General features: G+C 46.8%; 2 protein-coding genes across 2 annotated transcripts in view; one reads left to right on the top strand and one right to left on the bottom strand.

Annotated features, from left to right (window-relative positions):
* Positions 1-10,467: 10,467 nt before the first annotated feature.
* Positions 10,468-11,754, bottom strand: LOC148522787 (uncharacterized). The gene has a single exon (XM_088473742.1). The coding sequence runs from the start codon at positions 11,752-11,754 to the stop codon at positions 10,468-10,470; it is 1,287 nt and encodes a 428-aa protein (XP_088329868.1).
* A 4,468-nt stretch (positions 11,755-16,222) lies between these two features.
* Positions 16,223-27,850, top strand: part of PPM1A (protein phosphatase, Mg2+/Mn2+ dependent 1A) — a 67,251-nt gene continuing 55,623 nt past the window's right edge. The window contains exon 1 of the mRNA XM_088473728.1: positions 16,223-16,649. The gene's annotated coding sequence lies outside the window, so the exon portion shown is untranslated. The remainder of the gene's footprint in view (positions 16,650-27,850) is intronic.

Consider the following 27,850-nt stretch of genomic DNA (forward strand, 5'->3'; position numbering starts at 1 on the left):
GGGACACATGTTCTCATTTTCAGAATCGGAAGCTGAATCGATTATTTATAAAGACGCTTTTGATGATTCGGGTACTAAGACTAATGAGCAGTTATATCGTGATTTATTGAAAATGCGACAGAGTAAACTTGATTATTACTACCATGGGGTGACGCTAAGTGATTACTTTAAAGAGAAGAGAATACCACAGGGCTTTCGAGTTAAAAACTGCCCTACTATTGGTAGATACAATATACATTTTTGTAAACGCTGGATTGCTATCTTAAATAAATGCAGTTTTGACCTGATATTACTCGTAATCGAAGAGGCTACACGTGAGCTAAATATTACTAAGGATAAAATTGATACTTTTGAATTAGCACATAAGGATACTCTTGTGTCTGATGTGGAGATTGATTGGATGGAGAAATTGGGCACACAAATTGCCATTTATAGAAAGGATCTTATCCAATTTAAGAAGCTGAAACTTTCCCGTGTTATCAGTGATTATGAGCAAAACAAAGTATATATGTGGAGTAATAATGGGGTACAAAAGAATGACAGACCACAACGCAGGCGCTTTAGACGAAACGCATTGGATTCAGATATGGCCGGCACCAACAGTGATTCCGATAATGTCAATAATACACATGACACATCCACACGTGTCCCTTTAGGGGTACGTACCCGCCTTCAAGCCGAAAGTCGAGGAGACAGCACACGAGGTGTGGCGGGCAGTGGAGGAGAAAAAAGACGACTGGGCAGACCTCCCTTGCTGAGGCGATAATATTCAACTTGTCGAATTACCAGCTCTCTGACATTGAATCTAAGGTACTTTCTAAGGGTCTGTCCTTTGTCCCCACGGTTTGTTTTGATGGCATGAGTTGGGAAGTTGAGAAATATAAACTAAACCGACAGCTTAAATTGCATGAATTTTTTAGAGGGTCAAAATCAACATCGAGTGAACTTAAACCAACTGATATACCTCAGAACCTCAGAAAACTTACTCATAAGTCTACATTTGATCCTGTGTCCATTAATCCATCGATCAGGACTTATATGAATATGCTGTACAAAAATGTTAGCAAATTGGTATCTAAAAAATCAAATGTCCAACATAATCTGAATAGAAATGAGTTTCAGGCTTTAAAGCGACTTGCGTCTAATTATGATATTGTAATACGACCCGCTGATAAGGGCGGGTCGATTGTGATACAGAATCTGACAGATTATCGTAGTGAGATATTGCGTCAACTGTCTGATAATAATGTGTATATACCACTTGATGTGGACCCGACTGCACACTTTAGAGGTGAATTACAATACTGTTTGGAAGGTGCTGTGGCAGATGGAATTATATCCCAGGACTTGTGTGATGCATTATTACCTAAATATCCGATCATGCCTTTATTGTACACTGTGCCTAAGGTACACAAGGGGCTGGATAGCCCTCCCGGTCGGCCGATTATTTCGGCGAGGGGGTCGCTATTCCAGCCTACCTCTGAATACCTAGATTATTTACTTCAACCCTGTGTAATAGATCACCCAGACTATCTATTGGATACTACTTCCTTTTTGAAAAAATTATTAGCCATTGGAGACATCCCACCGCACAGTTTTCTGTGCAGCGCTGATGTATCCAGTTTATACACGGTGATACCAAATGATGAAGGGATTGATGCTGTATTTCAACTGTTGAAAGATAATCCGTTGTATAAAGGGCCTGATATCAAACTGATACTTGAATTGTTAAGGATGGTTCTAACACATAATTATTTTATGTTCGATGGGAAGGTGTACCTACAGCGCAGCGGCTGTGCGATGGGGTCTAATGTGGCCCCATCGTACGCCAATGCATACATGCTTTTGGCTGAAAAGAATATATTTTTTTCATCGTCTGATGTATCTAGGTGGATTTATTTCTACACTAGATACATCGATGATATCTTCTTAATATGGACAGGCACTAGGGAACTTCTGGAAAAGATGATTAGTGAACATAATGCATCTAGCAGTCCCATTAAGTTAAGTGTTTGGGTGGATATTGAACGTGTAACCTTCTTATACGTTGAGGTACAAAATCAGCAAGGTAAATTGAGTACATCTCTTTACCGTAAACCCACGGACAGGAATACATTTCTCCATGCCAGCAGTTTCCATCCCAAACACTAAGTATAGTCTACCATATTCCCAATTTATAAGGGCAAGACGTATCTGCAGCGACGAGGGAGTTGCTGATCAGAAAATTAAAACTATGATGGACGATTTTCAGGCAAGGGGAATGATCAGGAGTTACTGATTTGTGCCAAGAATAGAGCATGTAGGATTCCGAGGGAACAACTGTTGAAGTCCAAACAACCAAAATCCAAAAAAGATTGTATCCCTTGGATTAACCATTTTAGTACATTTAGTGATGGTGTTAGGTCTATATCTAAACGTTTTTGGAATATAGTACAAGATGACGGTGATTTGAATCTAACAGATACTGGTATTATGACATGCTACTCACGTGGTAAAAACATCCATGACTGGGTAGTTAGGGCTGACATCAGTGAGAGGGAAGGCAATATGGAGAAGCACTTTTTGAGACAGAAAAACGGGTGTTATAAATGCCTTAACTGCCTGACATGTAGATACCTGATCACTGGAGATAGTTTTTCTCACCCACACAAAGGGACCAGACATGTGATTCGGCATCGATTAACTTGTACCACCAAATATGTGGTCTATTTGATAACATGCCCATGTGGGTATAGTTATGTTGGTAAAATGGAACGTACCCTTCGGGAACGTATGGCTGTACACCGTTACGCAATTAGGGCGGCCATTACGTCCGGATCTAGTGACCAACCTGTGGCACGGCACTTTGCGGTTGCGGGCCATGGTCTATCTACACTTAGGTATATGCTTATTGACCATATACCACCGATGGTGAGGGGTGGGAATAGGTCACGTAGGTTGTTACAATGCGAGTCGCGCTGGATCTATAGATTGGGTAATTGCTTGTACAATTACTGGTAACGTAGTTTTTGTAACCCCTCGGCTGTGGATGTATGTTCAGTATTGCCTCAGTGTGGGCAGCGATTGAGGTATTTTGGAATATGCATGTACAGGTCCTTATGGACAGTATCTCTCACCTTTGACGTGATTTATGTATGCTCAATATGTATCCATTGAAATTGTCCATTTATTTGTGACGCTTATGTATTATAACATTTGACTGTATGTATAATATGTTAGTATTGCTCATATAGGTGCTCATATATAAGATTACCAAGTATCGATTGTGTATAAGTACTTGCATAACAGATTGCCTTCTGTTTTTATGTTTTTTAGTATCACCATGGCAACAGGCCGTGCATGATGACGTCATTTGTGGGCGTCTTCATTGACCGGAACCCGGAGGCTGCTGGGATGCACGCGGTGTATGGTGGAGGGGTATAAGTAAGTGCAATTGTGATGCGTTTTGTATCCTGATGACGATGTGAGAAATACATCGAAACGTTGATGATACCTGCGTGATTTTTTCAAACTGGAGTGCCACTGACGGTATATGTTTGTATTAGTGCTGCCACGTGTTGGCATGCTTGCAGAGGGCAACCAGGACTATCATTATTTCTATGTGGGAGTGCCATCCTATAACTGGAGTGATTAAAAATATCATATTTCCAAAACTAGCATATGTCTTACAATCCTTGCCTATAACACTAACAAAATCCGACCTGCTACGGTTTACCCAAATTTTCTTAAACTTTATTTGGAAATATCAGAAACCAAGGATGCCTCGTTCCAGAATGTACTTACCAAAATGCAAGGGAGGCTTCAGTGCCCCAAATATTGCTGCTTTCGCGAAGTCGGCCTTATTTAGATACATAGCAGACTGGTTGCTTCATACTGATCATTACACTAACCCTGCTTTAGAGAAAACTCTATTTCACCCCTACTCTCCAGCAGCTCTGCTACACACACCAAAAGCAAAACTCCCTTCAACCCTCCGCTCCAAAATTTTGTTTTGGGATACTTATAATGCATGGCTGCAGGTCAATATGCATTTAAAGACAGACCCCTCCTCCTCTCTTGACAACCATCTGTATAAACAATGGACACATAAAGGTGTTATGTCCATCAAAGATGTATTCGACCCAGGTGGCACTACTCATTTGCACAACTGCAGGAAAAATACGGTTTCCCCCACTCTCAGTTTTTCATGTTTTTGCAGGCCCGTCACTATATTCAATCACTGACTGACCCCTTACGTAAATCCAATATCTCAGATGCCCTATCCCGTATTCTTAATTCATGTTGCTCAACTAAATTTAAGATAAAAAAATCTTTATAGTTATTTAATTGACTTACCCACAACTGCCTGGTCGGTGATAAAACTGGCATGGCAGTTGGAGATACCTGATTTGAATGACTTTGAGTCAATTCTTTCAAACCTAAATGATGTTCTTCCATGCCTCAAATCTGCACGGTTACAAGAGATTCACCTTAGGATACTTAATGGCACTTACATATCTCCGGCCCAAAGAAAATATTTTGTACCATTAGAGACTGGGAGATGTACAAAATGCAACTGCTCAAATGCTTCTATTTCTCACAATATATGGTATTGCAGAAAGATCAACAAATTTTGGAATAAAATCCTATATTATATTAATTTTACACTAAAAATCAGAATCTCTAAAAATGCTAGTGCCCTTCTTTTTGCGGATTTACTAGTATGGGAGTCAGAAACCTCTTTGGGTCAGTGGAAACCTTCCCTAAGGGTAATGGTCACAGTTGCCAAGCAATTCATACTCAAATATTGGATCCTAAAAACAGCACCCACTTTGAGTGAGTGGAAAGCTGCAGTATTGGAAGTCCTTTATTGCGAACGCCGTATGGCTATCCTTTATGTTGAAAAAGGAGTTCTGGCCTTCTCACGTAAATGGGAACCTTATATACAGTGCCTACCTATCCAAACTCTAAATAATATTTGGAAGATATTTGAACACACGGAATGGTTTCTGCTACGTCAGATTACCTAAGATTTTTTCCTGTATTTGTATGTTACTCTTCTTGAGACATCCTGTGTCTTTCATTTTTATTTATCTCGCCTAAACTCTCAGGATTACATCTCCTCCCCCCAGCATTGTTCCGCCAATTTCCCCCCTATTTCTATCTGTCACATTCGGTAATAAATTTTTGTATCATTTTTCTCCACAAAAATTCCTCTATGGTAATTTAGGATTACAATAGTCATTATGCAATGTGAAGTGCTAAGTATACTGACTCGCATGCTATAGATTTTATGCTCAATTATATTGTATTGATAATTTAAGTTGTATATTTGTGATAAATTCTGTTTTATTTGCAATTTACAATATATATTTGTCCTAAATTTAAAAATTGAAAATAAGCAGTGAATTTATATTTGTTTACATCAAGAAACAATAGTCTTTTATTTGAATGTTCTATTGTATTTTATTTCTGCTTTAATGATGTCTATTGTACAACAATTTTCACTGTTTAATAAACAGATTTACAAAAAAAAAAAAAATTCAGTAATTTTGAAAACACTGCACAATGAAAATGTTTCCGATGTGAAAATAGTTACTTCTAATTGATTTCAGCATGCAAAGAATGAATATGACATTCAAAACTCTCATTTAGCTCTGAGTTCCGAGATATAGCCCATTTATGACGATGTAGGGGTATTCCTAGTGAAGTGGGCAGAATGGAGAGAATCTTACCAGCAATCTGCGTTCCGCGCAGAGGGGGCGGGGCCTAATGACCCAATTAAATGAATCAGTTATTTGTCCCCTCCCCTATTCAAATATATGCGATTCACGGGATTACCCACACAAGATAACTGTGGTGAGTGATAAGCATAGTGAGCGATTCCACCAAGACATTTCAGCAATGGAACAAAGATATCAGGGGAGGTGATCACTACTGTTGGACAGTGACAAGAGATGTCCCAGAAGAGGAGTACAATCGATAAGCAAAGAGAAAGCACCCCCATGAATAGGCCATTATATTAGATAGTACTTTCGTATGCTGTATGTTTGTTTCGTATGCTGTATGTTTGTTTCGTTTTGTGTTCTTATTTGTGATTGATTGAATTAAAACAACTGTTATTTTCTATCAAGAAAATATTAATTATTTTAAAATAGCTTTTCACTATGACTATATTACTAATGTACATACAGTATAGTGCAAGTAGTGTAGCTCAAAAAATAGAGCTAGTAAAAACATTCTGAAATCATTTTAGTTTTTCTTGACCTCAAATTAGTAATGAATGACTATTTTTAGAAAGGAAACAAATTAAAAGTATTAATTTGTTGTACAGTGAAATATGCAGTATTTGATTTTGGATAGTAGGGTCTAACTGTTTTATAAAAGGTCCCCATATTTTATAGAAAACTATAACTCCTTTTTCCATGTTTGACAATGTGGATCGCCTATCATAGAATAAATGGAAAAAAATTTGCTTCCTATAATTTACAATATTTTTTTTTACCCAAAATTTGCGCGGTCGTTTTTCGCCAAAGTGCGCAACTTACGGATTTTTTTGGGGGTCATTTATCATTAGGGGAAAGGGGGGTGGTCACCCACAGCTATACGAGCGGCCAGGAGGCCGCTCCAAAAACTAGGAGGGACGGCCCTGATTCAGAGCGAGCGCTCCGTCAGAGCGTCCGGCTCTGAATCAGGGCCACAGTGTTGTAGTGCCAGGGTCCAAGGGCCATGCTGGGAGAGCATGCCCAAATTGTGGCTGCAAGCCACTGCTGTTTAGCACTAGGAGTGCTGAGACTTTTATGCTTGTTTGTTTGTTTATTTTATGTCATGTGCCTGTATGTGTGCAGGCCTAAACTCACGTATAACGTGCAGTGTTTGCTGCTATTAAAAAGCCACTGCTTTACCAAACAAAACCTGTCTGTCTGGAATCCTCATTTCAATACCCTGTGGTATATAAGTTCTTGTATGAGAAAATGATAAAAGAGGAAACATAGCACATCCTTTTCTACCCCTGAAAATCCACAACCTTAGGTCCAGGCCTATTTACACATACTTGGGGTAGGGTGGCTTGGACTGCACACCCTAATTTCAAACATAATAAGAGGTGCTACCATGCTGAGACTTGTAGTGCCATTCAGGAAAAAATGGGATTTTGGTACCTACCGGTAAATCCTTTTCTCTGATTCCACAGGGGACACTGGAGATGCTTACGCTGGGGTATAGAGGCTTGGATAGCTGGAGCTGGCACTTCAATAATTTAAAAGTGTGAAGCTCCTCCCCCTCTATGCCCCACCAGCCCTCAGTTTAGAAAATGAAGACCGAGAGGAGATAGAGAACAAATGGAGTAAAAAAGAGAGAAGAGCACACAATAACTGAATCATACAACATACGGAACAAACCGAACAGGCAGGCAAAGAGCGCAGAGGTGGCCGTCCAGTGTCCCCTGTGGAATCAGAGAAAAGGATTTACCGGTAGGTACCAAAATCCCATTTTCTCTTTCATCCACTAGGGGACACTGGAGATGCTTACGCTGGGGACGTCCCAAAGTTATCCCCACGGGTGGGAGTGCTCTGTGGCTCCTGCAGAACAAGGCGTCCAAAACAGGATGCCGAAGAAGCAAACGCATCAAATTTGTAAAACTTGACAAACGTGTGAACTGAAGACCAAGTGGCCGCACGGCACAATTGTGACGTGGAGGCTCCTCTACCGGCCGCCCATGACGAACACACCACAGAACATGTGGAATGAGCAGAAATGGACGAAGGAGGCCGACAGTCCGCACTCACATAAGCCTGATGAATAGTCAGCCGGATCCAACGTGCCAGAGTCTGTTTAGACGCTGGCCAACCCCTCCGAACAGAGTCATAGAGGACAAAAAGTGACTCAGACTTACGGAGGGACCCCGTCCTGGCAACATAGATTCGGAGAGCCCTAACCACATCCAAGGTAGAAGAACTAGAGTCCTCCACCAACGACGGTACCACAATAGGCTGATTGATATGGAACGATGACACAACCTTAGGAAGAAAGGCGGCTACCGTCCAGAGTTCCGCCCTATCCGCATGAAACACAAGGTAAGGTGGCTTATAGGATAGAGCCCCCAACTCCGAAACCCTACGAGCCGAAGCGAGAGCCAGGAGGAGGACAGTCTTCCAAGACAGGTACTTAAGATCAACCTCCTCCAAAGGTTCAGACATGGGCGACTGAAGAAACAGAAGCACTAAGTTTAGGTCCCAGGGATCTATTGGATGTACAAAAGGAGGTTGCACGCGCAACACCCCTTGAAGAAACGTCTGCACCTCAGGAATGAGGGCCAATTTCCTTTGAAAGAAAATAGAAAGGGCAGAAACCTGCACCTTTAAGGTTCCCAGACAAAGGCCAGAATCCAGACCTGTCTGAAGGAAAAGCAGAAACAGGGACAAACGAAAGGTCCTAGACGGAAGACCCCGACTGGAACACCATGATATATAAGCACGCCAGATGCGATGATAATGCGCAGCAGAAACTGGTTTCCTGGCACGTAGCATGGTGGGAATAACCGTGTCTGGGATGCCTCTACGTCTTAGGTTATCGGTTTCAAGAGCCACTTCCTTAAACGCAGCTGTGCTAAGTTGGGGTGTATGAAAGGGCCCTGCTGTAGAGGAAGGGGCCATGGATCGTCTGACAATAGGGACCGAAGGTCCGAGAACCAACTTCTCCGAGGCCAGTTCGGGGCCACGAGAATTACAGAAGCGGTCTCCTGTTTTATCCTTTTTAGAAGACGAGGAAGAAGTGGAATCGGAGGAAAAAGGTAAACGAAGTCGTAGATCCACGGACTTGTCAGAGCGACTACTGCTTCCGCCTGCGGATCTCGAGTTCTTGACACGTATACTGGAAGCTGACGATTCAATCGTGACGCCATGAGGTCCACCTGAGGACATCCCCAATGACGTATCAGCGCGTTGAATACGTCTGGATGAAGCTTCCATTCTCCGGGATGGATATCCTGTCGACTTAGGTAATCTGCTTCCCAGTTGTCCACACCCGGGATGAATACCACCGACAGTATTACTGACTGATTCTCGGCCCACCAGAGGATCTGAGTTACTTCTCGCATAGCCATGCGACTCCGAGTCCCTCCTTGACGGTTGATGTAAGCGACGGCCGTCGCGTTGTCGGACTGAACTCTTATCGGACGAGCCTTTAGAAACTCTGTTGCCTCTATCAGAGCATTGTAAATCGCTCTGAGTTCCAACACATTTATTGGCCACTTCTGTTCTAGAGGGGACCATCGACCCTGAAAGTGATAATTGAGGACTACTGCTCCCCATCCTTGCAGACTGGCATCCGTTGTTACGATGATCCAGTCCCACACTCCAAATCTTCTGCCTGCTAACAGATTTCTGGATTGTGTCCACCAAAGAAGAGCTACTCTGGTAACTGGGTTCAGACGGATTTGTCGATGTAGAAGCAGATGAGACCCTGACCCCTGTGCTAACAGGTCCAGCTGAAACACCCTGGAGTGGAACCGGCCGAACTGTAGTGCCTCGAAAGCAGCTACCATTTTCCCCAAGAGACGCAGACAAAGAAGCCTGGACATCTTCTTTGTTCTGAGGACCAGCTGAACTAACAACCGGATATCCCTGGCCTTGTCTGTTGGAAGAAAAATCCTCTGTGATTCCGTATCCAATATCATGCCCAAAAACAGAAGTTTCTGGGATGGATTGAGATTCGACTTCTTGAAGTTGATTATCCAACTGTGTTGGATTAGAGTGTGATTTGTCAGTAAGGCATGATCTGATAGAAGAGACACCGATGGAGCCTTGATTAACAGGTCGTCCAAATAAGGTATTATGTTCACTCCTGATGACCGAAGGAGAGCGATCACGACTGACATGAGTTTGGTGAAGATGCGGGGAGCCGAGGATAACCTGAATGGTAATGCCCGAAACTGGTAATGATCTTTCAAAATGGCGAAACGCAGAAAGGCCTGGTGTGGTTCCCAAATGGGAACATGGAGATAGGCGTCCCTGATATCCAGGGATATCAGGAACTCCCCTGGTTCCAAGCTCGCTATGACTGACTGCAGAGATTCCATCTTGAAACGATACATTCTCAGATACAGGTTCAAAGACTTTAGGTTTAAGATGGGCCTTACCGAGCCATCCGGCTTGGGTACTACAAACAGGTTTGAGTAAAACCCCATACCTCGTTGAAGTTCCGGAACCGGAACTAGCACAGATGATACTACTAGAGACTGGATAGCCTCCTGTAGAACCCTGGCTTTGTCTGCCTGTATTGGCAGACTTGTAGTGAAGAACCGAGGTGGAGGGGGTGCTTCGAAGTCTATTCGGTACCCCAGGGAAATTAGTCTGCGGATCCATGGTTCTGTAGAAGTCTGGTTCCAAATTTGCTGAAATCCTTGCAGGCGAGCTCCCACTGCAGATGGTCCTAGGTGGGATGGAAGACCGTCATGCCACCTGTTTCTCAGCTGGTTTAGGCTCCTGTCTACGAGCAACCGTGTGTGGGCGCACCTCTGGCCCTACCACGAAAGGAATGTGGCACACGAAAGGAATTAAACGAAGGTCCAGTGTATGATCTTCTGGGAGCCGGTGCAGTTGACGGGAGGAAGGAAGACTTACCCCCTGTGGCCTGGGATATCCATTTGTCTAATTCCGGTCCGAACAGCATGTTGCCAGTGAATGGTAGACCTTCCACCGCACGCTTGGATTTTGCGTCAGCTTGCCAAGCGTGCAGCCAGAGGGCTCTGCGGCCCGAAATCGCCGAAGCAGATATGCGAGCACTAATATGACTGATATCTTTTGAAGCTTCTCCCATGTAAACTTCAGATTCACGGATGTGTTCTGCTAGTAGACGTAACTCTTCTCTGGAAGTACCTGAGTCCAAACCTGTAATCAATTGGTCGGCCCAGCAAACCACAGCCTTGTTAACCCAAGCGGTAACAAGTGTGGGCCTAAGTTGAGCTCCCGCTGCAGTATAAATAGATCTTAGCGTTGTCTCCAACTTACGATCCAACGGATCTTTTAGTACTGAAGCTCCCGGTACTGGGAGTGCTGTTTTCTTTGAGAGACGGGAGACAGACGCATCTACTGGAGGAGGCGTTTCCCACTTCTCCATCATGGATGATGGAAACGGGTAGCTAGACGAAAACCGGCGCAGAATTTGGAACCGCTTATCTGGCTGTTTCCAAGCCACAGAGAGCTGTTGCTGAAGTTGCTGTGAGAACGGAAAAACCGCAGAGCTCTTAGGTTGTTTGTGAAATAATTCAAACTCCTGCGATGGAGGAGTTATATCTTCAGGTAAATTCAGGGTCTTTCTGACCGCCAAAATTAGAGATTCCACCCCAGGAGAGGTGGACTCTAACTCCTGAAGGGTATCGTGTAAAGCTTCATCCAATTCCCCTTCTTCGGTATCCTCCGTAGGAGAAATTCTTCGTCCGACTCCTCTGACTGGAGAACGCTTCTGTGTCGGTCTTTGGTAAGAAGTAGAGGGTGCAGATGCTGCTGTACCTATAACCTGTACCAGGGAGTCTAGAGACTTGGTTAGCCCCGCCACCCAGGGAGGCTGAGACCTACGTGCCTCAGCTAACTCTGACATAACTCCTACCATGTCAGCGGCCCATGGAGGAGCAGCTGAGTCAGTAGTAGCTATCGGTGGATCTATTGCTATACAAGCATCACATAACGAAGACCCAGTGGCATGCGGCTTAGTAAGTTTGTTGTTACACTTAGAACAGACAAACATCTTTTGAGGCTCTTTTGTTCTGTTTGACATGGATACACACAGTCACCAGAGGGACACAGTAGAAACAAAAGTGAATTAGAAATAAAACAGAAGGCTCGTTGGGACACAGAGGAAGAGGTACCCCCTCCCACAGATTAGATTCCCTGCACTTACACCCCAGTGATTACTCACAGCCTCTTGCCAGGGATGTAGTCAGGAGAATCAGCCTTCTGCATGTGCCGCACCCTACCTATAATGGAGAGATGCAGGCAAACAGGTTAACAAACAGCAGCCACGCTGTTCTCACAGCCGCTCCCGCGTAAAACAGACAGGGAGCCAGCGCAGTTAAGCTCCGCCCCCCTTCCTCAAGCCTACAGGGCTTCTAGTATGGCTGCTTGCAATAACCACCTCCCCCTGCAAGCCCCTTGTAGGAGCCGCCAGCCGCACTCAGCCGTGTGGAGAGGGGAGCTGCTAATCAAGAGGCATCGCTATCAGCTTTTACCAGCCCCGCTGAGGAGCTGCTTAGCCGCGCTCAGCAGCGAGATGGGAGCTGTAAATCCAGGAGCAGCGCTAACAGCTGTTGCCAGCCCCGCTGAGTAGGAGCCGCATAGCCGCGCTCAGCATCGGGGAGAGGGAGAGCAGATGACTCATGCTCCATAGCGCTCTTTGTATACAGCGCTGACAGCGGGGCAGGAGACGAGGGATGCGCTGGTGATATACTCACTGCGCTCCCTGGCCGGTTTCAACAGCACTTGTCTTCGTCTCTCTGCAGTTGAAGTGCTGTGTATGTGAGTGGCGTTAAGAAGCTGTCAGATGCTTTTCCTTGTAAGCACTGCACACTCCTTCCTGTTAACCCCTGGAGGTGTAACAGGGCGTCAGGTGCCCGGACCCCACCTTTAGAGAGGTGGCGAAGGGTACCTCAATAAATAAATGTAAAAGATGTTTAAAATAATAAAAAAAAAATTAAAAGAATAGATGTTAAATAAAAGAAATAAAATAAGTGTCCTGCTGGAGCACAGCAGGCTGTGACCAGCTCCGTAGGCACATTTTCTAAAACTGGGTGGGGCATAGAGGGGGAGGAGCTTCACACTTTTAAATGATTGAAGTGCCAGCTCCAGCTGTCCACGCCTCTATACCCCAGCGTAAGCATCTCCAGTGTCCCCTAGTGGATGAAAGAGAAAGAAAATGCAGGTGCACACTTTAAGCACTAATACTAATAGACAAAACAATTTTGATCAATTAACACAGAGCATAAATGAGGTTCTTAGCACATGCTTGGCTAAAATGTCCATCCACTACGCCAATGTGAACCCGATCAGATGGTCTTTTTTTTAAATAGATTTTGCATTTCTTCTACTGCATTTTCATTTATATTTCTTTATATGAACTAGTGAAATATAATGGCATGTGTTTATAAGAAATAGTTTGCCAGAGCAGCGTTGTACATGTTTTTACATGACGAAGCCAAATATATGTCAGAACAATGTTCTCTCTGGAGTCTGGACAAATACTATTTAAAAAAAATTGATGTAATACAGCTTGGCCTTGTCTTGGATATTGCGAGCCACAAAAAGGCCTTGGAGGGTTATTGCCCTGCCTGCGGCCACCAGGTGTACAGTCCTCCTGTGTCACAATTTATTGATTTATTGTGCTGTCATATTCTCTTGTGGCGTATTAATTAATCCACTTCCGTTACAACACAAAGTTCTTGTAAAGTATGTCATTTTTCTAGAGGAGCCTACTTTGTATGTTTAAATGTCCTTCAGAATCACCAACTCTTTAGGTTGTAGGTTTTGCAAATATTGATTATATATAACCTGGCTAGCATGCTATCAATGCAGCTTGCTAATCAGTAGTCAATCAGTTATACCCACAATCAGAGACTGAAGGCACAAAATCAATCAAAACTGTATTTAGTTAAGGGCTCCCATTTATCATTAACTATTTGTGACATATTCCCCTAATACACCAGTTTTCAGAAGATAGCCAGAAATATTAAGGGGGTATCCAATTAACATTGTTTGGGCGCTAATGGATTCCCCGCGGCTATTCAATTAGCCCTGAAGTCTGCCCGACGCTGGCACTTATCGGGGCTTTTTTTCAGGACCTGATGTGTCCCGAAAAAAATAATCCACAATAAGTGCTGATTTTTCACCTCTAAAATGGCGAAATCACATAGGTCCGCGATCTTATCGCGGATCCTATGTATTTTCGGGAGAAATATCCTATTATTTCTGGTGAAATAATAGGATAGAGTGAAAAGAAACATTGACGGAAAACGGGAATAATCGGCGAAAAATCACAGTTTTTCGCTGATCGTGCCTAATTGGATACTCCCGTAAGTATCCCCCAGATGTATTATGGAGGGACTGCAGCAGATATCTCTTATGTCTGTTGCGGTCCCTCCATTTTCAAAACAGTCGCAACCCCCGATGCAGTCAGATTTACCAAGCTCCGGAATGACTTTGGCCCCCACAGCTAATGCCATCTATAGATGGCATTGTGCTGCTGTAGCCTAGGGGCTACACATTGCAAAACAGGAGTCCGGCACAGGATTGAAGAGACCGCTGACGCGTTCACTTAACTCCAAGCCCATCCTAGGGACCCTGGACCTCATTCAGAGGCGGTCGTTAGTTGCAAGCGGTCGCCCTGAATCAGTGACTTTATGCAAATGCCGCTATATAGCCTTTACCTGGTGTACATCCGTGCGTCTGAATGAGCTAGGATTGAGACGCTGAAATACCACTAGAAACCTGCAAGAGCGCTATCACAGCGCCTGTGTGCGTACACTCTGGGTAACGCAGGCGGTGTAGGAGTTATTAGGGATTTTCACAAGGTTGCAAAAAAAAACACTCAACTAGGTGAACTGCAGCATTGTGTGAATCAGGCCCTAAATTGGGACATCAAGGCCATCGGAAACTGATGTTTGACAGCTATTGATATTCAAGATCCAATGGAAATGCTTTTCAATTCGATGATGGATTGTAATGGTTATCACCCTCACATGCTTTGTTGCGATGGCTACTGCCATCCATTCTGCTGCGTGCACCACAAAGAAGAGTCCACAGCAGAGCTCTTTTGCGCACTAGCTAACTACTGACTGGTATCATGCTGCGATAGTGTCAATACTGCCACTATTCATTGCCCCCCTTGTTGGCATCACGTTTTCCCTCACACCCCATAAAGGTATAAGTGCCCATACACAGTGCGTTATTTTATACGATTTTGATAATTCGTAATGACCAATCGTGTAAAAAGTGGCGTATTCCAGTACGATTACGATCCATGTCGTGTATCGGCATCGCAGATCAACTGAACCTGCAGTAAGATTTTGACCTATCGTGTACGATGTGACACACATCGTACGGTGTTTTGCTTGATGTGCGATGCGATGTACAATGTCCCTGGCCGCTCCCCTCCTCCATTTTGTGACAGACGACGGGAGAAGTGAATAGAAGCAGCATGAGGTTGTTTGCTGCATACGATATATCGGAAACGATTTGCAATCGTTTTCCGACACATCTAATCATATGCTGATTTGTACAATCATACCATTTGTTAGCACAAATCGTAAAGAATTTCAAGGGAAGAATTTTCAAGGGAAATCGTATATGAGATCGTATCGTATACAAATCGCACCGTGTATGGTCACCTTTAGATGGAAAGCGTACGACGTCGGTACTAAGTGGCTGATATGCGTGTAGCCGGGCATCGCTGCGGCAAACCATGCAGAATTTAATTACCCCAAATGTGTTAGTAGTTATACTATATTTAGTGGAATAACATAAAAAAAGAAACACTCTAATACCCCTTTTACACCAGAGATAAAACCCGGGTAGCTGCTTGGTATAAAAGGGGACTGGGTTGGATTTCCGAGTGGAGTGACCCGGGTAACTTGCAGGGTTTTACACAGGAATAACCTGTGAAACCCTGCAGTGTAAACGGCACGATCCGTGTCACGATGACCTGGTACGTGCCGCATGCCTGCCGATTGGCCGGCTTCAGTGGCGCTTGGAGATGACGTCATCTCCAAGTGTCCACCAACACCGGAACAGACAGGTCACTGGAGACCCGGCTCCGGTGTGAACAGCGTCGGCTAAATTCCGGGTCTGATCCGGTGTGGAACTCTGTTCCAACCTCAGAGTCAGACCTGGAATTTAGGTATAAAAACAGTATAAATCACTGCAGGCCGCTGGCACTGTCACATTGCATCATCATCACCACAGCAGCTGTCAGCATTTTACAATCCAGGAAGCTTTTCAGCGAAGTATTATTACTCCTATGTGGTCAGGTGACAGATGAACATAGCATTACTGATCACAGGTGGGCCGCCAGCACTTCCTGGTAGGCCGGCACACTGACTGGCTGTCACTCACTGCTAATAATATTCTGCCCGGCCACCACCATTTGCAGGATGACGTCACTCGCATACTCGCCTCAGCCTCCAAACATCCGGGACCTCTGCTGCTGCTGCAAGCCGTGCATTGCAGGAGGACAGACTGGGCGGGAAGAGAAGAGGAGTCCGGTGACGCAACAGTGGGGGCGCGCCTGACTCCCCCCACCCCCTCCGAGGTGACCGTGCACGCGCACAGTGGAGCGCGCTCAGGAGTCAGTCGGCGGCAGCGCGCGTGTGAGAGAGAGAGAGTGAGGGGGGTGTCGCGAGCTCAGTCCCAGGCTGCCTGTCCCCCCGCCGGCCGCCCGGCCCCGCTCCTCCTCCTCCTCCTCCTGCTGCTGCTGCCAGTGACAGATCTCATTCATACATCCCCCCCCTCCGTCACCGCTGCCGCCACCGGACAGCTCTGCTCCCTCCGCAGTCCCCCGTGGGGGTGGGGAAGGGGAATGACGAGTCCGTCTGCCCGGGGCCGAGAGACGTTACCCGTCACCGCCTGGATGGTCTGAGGCGGCGACTTCATCCGCAGTAACCGGCAGCGCTTCTTCTCCGACAGGTGAGTGCTATTTCCGACTGCGCAACGGCGGCACGCCGGGAAGAGGGAGGGATGAGGGCGGCGGGGGGAGGCCTGGCGGCGCTGTGCTGTGCTGGGCCCGGGCCTGGCAGCGCTGTGCTGGGCGGAGAGTGATCTGTGACCGACACTAATCCCCACTGCGCAACCAGCGGCGCCGGGGCCTGGGGCAGTGCGGGAGCGGCCGGCTAATCCGGCCTGTCCTCTGTGCGCTGGGCATGTCATGGTGCCCGGGCCCCGTCCTACCTCCATTCTCCCCCCCCCTCACCTCCTGTCATGCCTGCCCACCGGCACTACCTCACTGCTGCCTCCAATTGTGCTATATACATTCTATTTCTAGATCCATTCTCTTACCCCCCCCTTCCTTGCACCCCCTTATACTCCTACTACCTCTCCCTGCTTCACCCCATCACTGTCCCTCTGTTATCCTGCATCACCCCTCATACACCTGTCACACCACATCTATCGCCCCTTCCACAGCACATTGAGCCTCCATCATCTCACTGTACTACCACCATCACCATGTGCTATAAAGGATATATTATAGTGTGTATATATAATAGAATAGCAAGCGGTCTGCATGGTAACTTGGGCCTACAGAGCTGATGTTATTATCGTTACCATGTTGGCCAGAGGTGAGTAGGGTGCAGGATCTGTACACGGCAACCAGATAACTAAAGGCCCCCATACACTGTGAGATTCAAAGTTGGTAAGATCAGTTGTACGATTTCCCTTGAAATTCTTCATAAGATGTGGTCATATGGTGTACGATTTATCATTAAGATCATAGGATAAGATGCATAGAAGTGTATCACATCGTACACGATCAGTTGAGATCTCTCTGCAAAACCGTCTGATCTGCGATCCAACTAGATGGCGGAGTCGCGGAACACTCAAAATACAACTATTTTCAAACTATTGGTCTGTCCAACCTGTAGAAACTGCCAAAATCGTTTTAAAAATCGTACCGTGTATGGATCATTGAGGTTAGTCATCTTTAATTTAATTAAACATCATTTAGTACTCAAATGTTTGACCCTTCCCACCCTTTAATACCTGTTTTATTTCCCTCTCCCCCATACCTACTGTATACACTCCACTTATCTAATCTCTATACAACTTGTCACCCATTCCATTCTAATCCGCTTATATCAATCACTTGCATGTTCTTTGCTGTTCGGCTAGGTACACACTTGTATGACTGCCAACCTTGCCGATGGTCGGGGTGATTTACCTGCGCTCTGGACCATGCAAGATTGCCGGTACACATTAGAAGATGTAATGAATGCCAGAATGATGTGGTGGTCTCTACTTCATTAATATGCACTGCCTGTGATACCGTGTGATTGGCCGTGCAGTATGGCCAATCACATGGTGTCGCATGCATTCTGCAGGAGCGTGTAATAGGGCATTAACACTACACGATTTGTTGTTCCAATACGGCAAATTGGGCTATAATGCAAGTGTACCCATCGTTTGTTTTGTTCCATATACATTTAAGAAACCCTGTACTGTCCATCTCATTTTTATTCATCTTGCAACCAACCATTGCATGTTTCTTATCCATTCCACCTTACTCTTCATCTTAGATTTTTTTCCAGTTTACCTGATTTGTAAGATATATATATATATATATATATATATATGTGTGTGTATTATATCTTCTGTACTTAGTCCTTTGTGTAAATCCACCAGTCCATGTTGTGTGTTTCTTGCCCAGCAAGTCTGTCACTCGGTAGGGGGGAATTCAATTCAGCAGAAATTGCCATGTTGCCTGGCTGGCTGCACTATAATCCACCAGATACGTGAATTCCGACATCGAAAGGAAAACCTGCGATGCCGACAATCTCCCGCTCGGTATGGCTCATAATATCAGTGTCAATAATTGAATTCCCCCCAATGTCTGCTCTGTTAAAGAGCTCCTCCCTCCTAACATGGCATTCTGCTGCAGTGGAATCGAAGAACATGTGGACATATTTAGGGGCATATTTGTTAAACAATTTGGGGCCTATCCTCCAAAAACGTCGATTGTTAAAGGCTTGTTCATTTTGTATGTAATGTTTATATTTATTATTATGGTACTGCAGCAGATATCGAGGATCTGTTGGGGTCCCTCTTTTATTTACAAAAGAAGTCACCATAGGTTTCTATGGGATCTGCGAAATTTACTAAATTCGCAAAACGTAGCTTTTTGGGTCTTTGTCCCCGTTATCTAATATTCAGATTTTCTTTCAGAGAGGGATTCTTCTATCCCTCTATCAGCCCACATAATCAAAGCCCTTTCGAAGTGCATGCACCTCGCTGGATCCATATCCGGACGTATAGTTATTACTCTACTCAAGGACGGGCACTTATCAGAGCCTGTGTCCTAACGAGACATTTGGTAAATACCATGTTATAATTTGTTATTGTTGGACCAGGAATTATATTTAACAGGAGAAAACTCATAGGGGGCATTTCAATTGTGTTTTGGGTGGCGATAATTAATGGGTGTCCGACAGAGTAATTCAATTGTTTTGGGTGCCAATTAATTATCGCGTGGGTTTAGGCTAAAGTTGTCTAAAGTCCTGGTAAGAGCCTCCAAACCATGTGCTTCCTCCACATCTCAGGAGGGTGCAAGCAGAAATGTCGGTGATGGCGGCACTTTATTTATTTATTATTTTATTTATTAACAGTTTCTTATATAGCGCAGCATATTCTGTTGCACTTTACAATTGGAAACATTGATAGAACAAAACAGGGTAATAACAGACAGACATAGAGGTAAGAGGGCCCTGCTTGCAAGCTTACAATCTATAGGGAAATAGGCATTGATACACAAGGATAGGTAACACTTGTGCCCAAACGGAGCAACAGCTTAGTTGGTCTGTCAAGGCGCATGTTAAAAACAATTAAATTCCCCCATAATATTGTTAAATATGCAGCTTAGGCCTGTATTCAATTTGAGGTGAAAAGTCCGGACTTTTCGCCTGTTTTGCAGGTGGAAAAGTATCGCGCTTCCCCGCTTCTCCCCGTATTCATTTTGTAAGGACTCGAAAACGGGACCCGGCGAAACTGGAACAGGCGAAAAGTCCTGTCAATTTTCGGGAAATCATCCTGGCACCCCCCTAAAGATGTCCTGACATGGGGGATCACTATGGGTACTCCCGTTTTTGCCTGCTGAAGGGAAGTCTGGTTTTAAAATAGCCCCGGCAGCTGTATAAATGCGGCTTTGAAGAACAGATGAAGAATAGCATTTGGCATAGTTTTTCCCCCAAAAAAATTGCTAATCAAATTTGGGGTACATGAAAATGGGTGCAAGCATGTTTTTAAGACCCTAAAGTAAGTTTTTTAAATTCTTCAAAGATGCACCTGCCGCTACTACCCGCATTCTAGAAAACACCTGCCGCATACTTGGGAACCCCCCCTGAATTAATTTGCTAGTTTAAAACTTTGTTCCCCCCCCCTTTTTTTTTTTACTCCCAAAATTAAAGTACATATTTTGGGGTGTCCTGAAGATTTGTTTTAAATTTTTTTTTTTTTTTTTTTGACACAGATTACTTTAAGGGGACATTAAGTCTGCAGGCTTTTTTTTTTTTTTTTTTTATATTCTGCACCCCTAAACCCCAATTCTGCATTTTTTTTCGCCTTGTATTACATGGTGAAAACTTATCCCCGTTTTTTTAACAAAGACTTTTCGCACTGGCGAAAAGTCTTTGAAAGTGAATATGGGGATAGATGAAACAGGCGAAAATTATATCGGCGATAAATTACCTGTTTTCGCCTCAAATTGAATATGGTCCTTAGTATTTAACATTTGTAGATGTTTAAGAGCGCAGAAGACATTTAGAGGCCTATTCAATTCTTTGTGTATTGTAGCTCCTGTCTACAATGACCAGGAGCTATTAAATGTATGTGTGGCCATCCCTGATTCCAACTTGTATGTAGACTCTTGCCTTATTTCTTCTAGATAAGTGTAATTTGTGTGAATAGCAGGGGGAATTTCTACAGGCTTTTCCTTTTGATGATGCTTTCAGTGGGGGGAATTCAATTGTTTATTTGGGCCCACAGCTCTGGTCTAAAGTGACAGGCGATATTAAGTTGTTTGTGGCGCTGGATGCGAGTATCACGGATGCCCATGACTTATCTCACATGTCATGCCCAAATGCACCAGGATTAGCTGCATAAAGTGGCTGAACCCATACAAGCTACTGGGCGCGCTGCCAAAACACCTGACTTAGGCAGGTTATTGCGCACCACCTCAGGACTGTGCGAGCAGATAATGGCAGCCCGTGGCACAAGCAATTGAATATCGCCCATCACTTTAGTTGCGAGTAAACAATTGAATTCCTCCCAGAGGGAATAAATAACCTACATCTGAACTGTTCTTTCCTAAACTAAAAAAAAAAAAAAAAAATTCCCTTAGTGGCTTCACAGGAGCGACTCAATTGTTTTTAAGGAGCGCTAATTAATTGGCCCTCAATCGCAGTTCGATTGTTTTTTGACGCCCATTAATTATTGTGCTTGTTGCACCCAATTAGACCTGTAGAGGCGAGCAGAAATGTGCGAAAAGTCTGTGGTTTGGGCATCCTTAACCAAGACTTTAAATGGGTTGTAGTCTAAAGTCATTGTTAGGGCACCCAAACCATGGACTTTTCACGCCTCCTCAGGCGGGCAGAAATAGACTATTGTTAGCGGCCAAACGGTGCAACAATTGAATTGCTCTGTCGAGTGCCTTGATCGCCCCATACATGTGCTAAACTGGAAATTTAGTCTGTTCCTTTGATTTACAGACCCGGTTGGTTGCCTCTAGTGCTCTTGGGGGCAGCAGGCAGCTTTGCAATCAATTCCATCCTTGCTTATATGCAAATGCAGCAGGATGTGTATGATGACACCACCTGCTGCAGTTGCGAACCCAGCACTGTTTACTCAGGCTGGCCGGTTTGCTAGGCCTGGATACTGCTTCCGTGGACGCGGCACCTTGCCTTGCCGCTCCCAGAACTCTGGACAGACGCGCCCCGTTTCCGGGAACACTGGCTGTCCCTGACACGCCCCATAAATGCTTCTCTCTGTCAATCGGGCAGCGGCATAGAAGGGACTGTGTGCGGTCAGGCAAAATTGGGTCCTACGTACGTGCAGATTCACTGAATCAGCCCCATGGTCATTAATTTTCTACTTCAGGGTCCATAGGGGGTCCACAGGGTTGACCTTGGGGTATAGCTGGATCTGGATCCACGAGCACCACGCAGTTAAAGCTTTCACTGCTCCCAGGATGCACTTGGGTCCGTCCTCCTCTATACCCCGCCCCCGAGCCACAGACACCTCAGTTTTAGTTGGTGCCCGGCCGGAGTCGGGTCACCCTGTTGCAGTGGGGCAGTTTTTAGCAGCCCCTAAGCTTTATTTTTGAAGATAGAAGATTTTATTATTTTTTACACTTCAGAGCGGCAGCATCAGACTGTCCAGCTGGACGTCCACGCTGCCGCTCCAACAACCCCGTTGGCGCTGCGACGCCAGTACTGATCTGGGGATCGCAGCGGGACCCCGGAGTCAGTACTAGCGTGGCTCCGGGACCTCCCACTGACTGCTGCCGTGCTCACGGGGATTCAGGTAAGCCGCGTGTAGTGCTGTCAGCGCTGCACGCGGGGGAAATGCAGTCTCTAGCCGCCGGTCTCTGGGGACAGACCGGCGGCGCTAGTAGCGGCGGCGGGCTCCCCCCTCTGCAGGCATACTCCGCGCGTCCGCTGGACCACCAGGGAATAATGGCTGGAGGGGAACCAGCGTCCCTGGGGTTAATTACTAGCCAGGGGAGGCAGCCTTCCCTGGTTTAGCGGCTCCTCCCCTCAGCTCAGCGCGCCTTCTCTCACGTGTGCTGGCGTCGCTGAGCTGTTCTTCATGCGGCCACTCCTCCTCAGAGCTCTCCGGCGGCCATCTTCAAGGCTGTAACGCAGACTCCCAGGCGGTGCATGGACCGGTCCCCCTGGGTACCTCTCCTCTGCAAAGGGACAGTGTACGCAGCGCTATAGCCCTCCCAGACACTGAATCTGGGAGGTTGATTGTAGCGGAAGGTGCGGTGAGTTAAATCCTTACTGCATTGTATGTGACTTTTGCTAGTGCTGCTGTCTGTGACTTATTTCTAACTTACAGTCAGCTTGTACCTATCCCTTTCCTTTTCCATACGGCCCGACAGGTGTGTGGGGGAAGGGCTTTTTTCTGTGTACCTCGCTTGTATAAATCAAGTATTTGCGAGGTCGGTCACATACAGTTGTGTGCTGCACAGTTCCATATTGTGGGCTGTTTGTGTTGCATGCTGTGAGTGCGGAGGTGTTTTCAAAATATTCCCTCTGGTGATACGTTTTCATTGAGCATTTCTGTATCATGTCTGATGAGGAGACTGAGCACTCCGGAGCGCCTGTGCTGTTTTCCTGCAGACGCTGTGCTGCTGGAGTTGATAAGGGGGATCTATCTCAGGATGGTCTGTGCGGGCGGTGCCAGCTGGTGCCTGGCCCCTCTGTGCCCCCTATTTCACAGGATCCTCCTTGGGCGATGTTTTCCCAGGTGTTGGCATCTATTGTGGACCGTTTAGCGGTGCCGGCTGCGGTGCCTGTTAGGGCGTTGCCCCAGCCTAACATCCCCCATTCCCCGGGTATTCCGCATTTATTGCAGTCTCCCCCCGGGTCTCAAACCGTGGGTCCTTATGCGGGAGTGCCTGTGTATGTCCAGTCCCCCCCTGTGACTCAGCAGTCGATGGTGCCTTTTCAGGGATATCCTCATGCAGCGGCTCCACCTTGGGTGGATGTACTCTCCAGCTCTGTGCAGAGTCTGGCGGCCTCATCCTCTGTTTTTCAGTCTATGTTGCAGAGTGATTTGCCCCCTAAGGCGCCCAAGCGTCAGGTTGTGAGTTCTCTAACAGTGCAGCTGTCGGACTCGGATGTGTCTTCGGATGATGGAGAAGTTCATGAAGACACTGACTCTGACGCCGCGGCCCAGGAGATGGAGACTAAATCTTCCATTAATGTGCCGGCATTGGTTAGGGCGGTGCGCGCTATCCTTCATATAGAGGATGATGCACCGGCCCCTAAATCTAAGTACCCTAACTTTAAAAAAGCTAAGGTTACGTCGAGTGTCTTTCCCTTGTCTGACCAGTTGATGGATCATATGGCGGGGGCCTGGCAGTTGCCCAGTAAGAGATTCCAACCACAAAAGAGGTTGGCATCGAATTATCCTTTTCCTGAAGCGCATTGCAGGAAGTGGGAAACTCCACCGGCTGTGGATTCCCACGTCACTCGCTTGATTAAGAGCGCTACGCTCCCATTACCGCCTATTTCCTCTTTGAAGGATCCCACAGACAGGAAGGTCGAGATATGTTTGAAATCCATTTACTCCCTTTCAGGGGCGGTGGCGCGCCCGTCCATGGCCATCTTATGGGTGGCTAAGGCCATTGAGAGCTGGGCTAACGCTTTGGAGAATACTTTTCCAGAGGATGCTCTGGAGATCCAGAGAGCGTTAATTGGACAAATGAGGGATGCCGCTTCCTATGTAGGGGAAGCTTCGTTGGATGCTAGTCTGCTGACCTCTAGGGTGTCGGCTGCAGCTGTGTCTGCTCGTCGGTCCTTGTGGCTGAGGTCTTGGCGAGCAGATGCGGACTCTAAAAAGGGTCTGGAGGCATTGCCTTTTAATGGTGAGTTGCTATTTGGTCCGGACTTGGACAAAATAGTGGATACCTTGGCTAAATCCAAGTCGGCCTTCCTTCCTTCGGGTTCAGTGCCGGCTAAGGTTCGGAGCTCTGCCTTTCGGTCCTTTCGGGTTCAGGGTAAGGTCAAGGGTCAGTCCTTCCCGAGACATTCGGCGACCAAGGCTGCACCCAAGCCCAAGAAGCAGGCATGGAGTGCTCGGCGCCCTTCTTCCAAGCAGGAGGATAAACCTGCTGCCTGATGGGACGGGCCTCTCTCTGGGGGACCCCAGAGTGGGAGGCCGACTTCTCCTATTCGCCCAGTGTTGGCACAATACCACCACGGATGCCTGGGTTCGATAAGTAGTCTCTCAAGGGTACGACCTGTCTTTTCGGTTCAGGCCGCCCCGCCAGTTTTTCTGTACGAGTCCTTCTCTGGACAAGACCAAAGCTGTCCAGATTCAGGTAGCTATAGAATCCTTGCTACAAGCAGGGGTCATTGTTCCCGTTCCGCAGCCTCAGCGCGGGACGGGGTACTATTCTACTCTGTTTCTGGTGCAGAAACCCAATAGTTCTCATCGCCCTATCCTGAATTTGAAGCCTCTGAACAAATACCTCAGAGTTCCCAGGTTCAGGATGGAAACGTTACGTTCCATCATTCTGGTGATGGAACCCAGGGATTACATGGTCTCCCTCGATATCCAGGACACCTATCTCCATGTGCCCATAGCCACGGCTACGAGGGTGTTCACCAAGGTGATGGCAGTTATGGCTGCCCACCTTCGGGGTCAGGGTATACGGCTGTTGCCGTACCTGGACGATCTTCTGCTGGCAAGCTCCCCAGAGGTGCTTCTTCGACATCTCCACCTGACCATTGCTTGTCTTCAAGCACACGGGTGGTTGATAAATTGGAAGAAGTCCTCTCTGATCCCATCACAACGGATGGTCCATCTGGGAGCACTTCTGGATTCTGGTCAACAAAGGATTTTCTTGACTCCGGAAAAGGTGTCCTCCCTACGACTGAGGATACAAAGTTGCCTGAGCAGTGGCAAAGTGTCGGTCCATGGTGTCGGCATTCGACATGGTGGAATTTGCCCAGTTCCATTTCAGGCCCCTGCAGGGGCAGATTCTATCGTAGTGGAACGGGTTACCTCACCGGATCTGATCCCAGATGCTGGTTTTGTCCCCGTAAGTGCGCCGGTCTCTGGCGTTGTGGCTTCAGTCAGCTCATCTCGTCCAGGGTCGCCTCTTTTGGATCCCACCCTGGGTTCTGTTTACGACAGATGCCAGTCTCCGGGGTTGGGGGGCAGTGACCGGCTCGTTGTCTCTTCAGGGCCGTTGGTCGGCGGAGGAAGCTGCCCTTCCCATAAACGTTCTTCAGCTGCGGGCGGTGTACCGTGCTCTACTGTCGTCAGGCACCGTTCTTCACGAAAGAGCAGTTCAGGTGCAATCGGACAACGCTACCACGGTAGCGTACATAAATCACCAGGGAGGGACTCGCAGTCGAGCTGCGATGTCAGAGGTGTCTCCGATCCTGGCTTGGGCAGAGTGCCACCTTCCGGCAATCTCGGCAGTCTTCATCCCGGGAGTCCTCAACTGGGAGGCAGACTTCCTCAGCCGTCACGACGTGCATCCCGGGGAATGGTCGCTTCACCCAGTGGTGTTTCAACTTCTCGTGGACAAATGGGGACTGCCGGAGTTGGACCTGATGGCGTCCCGTCACAACTGCAAGTTGCCCGTGTACGACATCAAGTACAATAGATGCAGGCGCAAGCCTAGTGGACGCTCTGTCGGTGAAATGGACGTTTCACCTAGCGTTCCTGTTCCCTCCGATCTCCCTGCTACCTCGGGTACTCACAAAAATCAAACAGGACGGGGGCACGTTTCTGCTGGTGGCTCCAGCGTGGCCCAGACGTCCTTGGTACTCCGATCTCAGAAGCTTGTCTGTAGACGCTCCGTTCCTTCTGCCTCAGCGTCGGGACCTGCTGTCTCAGGGGCCCTGCCTTTACCCGCATCTGGGTCGGCTGTCTTTGACGGCGTGGCTCTTGAGACAGCCGTCTTAAGGTCCCGGGGGTTTTTTCAACCTCTGTCATCGGTACCATGCTGAGGGCGCGCAAGCCTGCCTCTGCACGGATTTACCACAGAGTGTGGCACACTTACTTTCAGTGGTGTGAGTCCAGAAACTTTGATCCTCAGGTGTTTAGGGTTTCTAGGATTTTGGCATTTCTACAGTCAGGTCTTGACCTGGGCTTACGTCTTGCTTCCCTGAATGTTCACGTATCGGCTCTGTCTGTTTGGTTCCAACGACGGATTACTACCCTACCTGGTGTTCACACCTTTTCCAGGGTGTGCTTAGGATTCAACCTCCCTTTGTGCCTCCAGTGGCTCCATGGGACTTGGCGGTGGTTCTTCGGGTCCTGCAGGGACCTCCCTTTGAGCCTCTTGAGTCCGTTGACCTCAAGTGGTTAACACTGAAAACTGTGTTTCTCCTGGCGATTGCTTCAGCCAGGAGGGTATCCTAGTTGGGGGTACTGTCATGTAGTCCCCCCTTCCTAATTTTTCACCAGGACAGGGCCGTGCTTCGTACTTGTCCTGAGTTTTTGCCTGAAGTAGTCTCTAAGTTCCACATCAATCAGGAACTTGTGGTACCAGCTTTTCAATCTCCTGATCTTACAGCTGGTGAGGCTTCATTGGACGTTGTCCGTGCTCTTAGAGTTTATGTTGATCGGACTGCTTCTGTAAGAAAGTCCGATTCCTTGTTTGTCCTCTTTGGTTTTCATAAGAGGGGTTGACCTGCCAACAAACACGTTAGCCCGTTGCCTTTGTTCTGTTATTAGGGAGGCTTATATACAGGAACGTTTACCTGTTCCAGCCTCTGTTAAGGCTCCTTCCACTCGGTCTGTGGGTCCTTCTTGGGCTGCTAGACGTGGTGCCTCTGCTGTTCAGCTATGTAAGGCGGCCACTTGGTCTTCAATTCAGACATTTTTGAGGTTTTATGCGTTTGACACCTTTGCCTCTCAGGATGCATCCTTTGGGCGCAGGATTCTCCTTTCTGCACAGGAGCGTCCCCGCCCTTAGTTGAACTGCTTTGGGACATCCCCAAGGTCAACCCTGTGGACCCCTATGGACCCTGAAGTAGAAAACAAGAGATATGGTAAGAACTTACCTTTATCTCTGTTTCTACGAAGTCCATAGGGTCCACAGGGCGCCCGCCCTGACGCACCTGGCTGCACCTGGCTTCAAATGGGCTGTGTGACTGGTCTCCGGTTTTCCGTCTCCCATTTCTGTGAGTATGGTTTCTTGTGTGTTCCAGTTTTCCTTCTCTCTGTTTAGTCTCCTCCTCCGGCCTTGGCTGCTTACCAACTGAGGTGCCTGTGGCTCGGAGGCGGGGTATAGAGGAGGACGGACCCAAGTGCATCCTGGGAGCAGTGAAAGCTTTAACTGCGTGGTGCACGTGGATCCAGATCCAGCTATATATCCCAAGGTAAACCCTGTGGACCCTATGGACTTCGTAGAAACAGAGATAACAAAGGTAAGT

This window comes from Taudactylus pleione, unplaced genomic scaffold (genome assembly GCF_031769625.1).
Source record: "Taudactylus pleione unplaced genomic scaffold, aTauple2 ptg000139l, whole genome shotgun sequence".
Taxonomy (NCBI): domain Eukaryota; kingdom Metazoa; phylum Chordata; class Amphibia; order Anura; family Myobatrachidae; genus Taudactylus; species Taudactylus pleione.

Coding starts and splice junctions, on each gene's coding strand:
- LOC148522787 (XM_088473742.1), bottom strand. CDS start 11,754: ATGTCAAACAGAACAAAAGAGCCTCAAAAGATGTTTGTCTGTTCTAAG.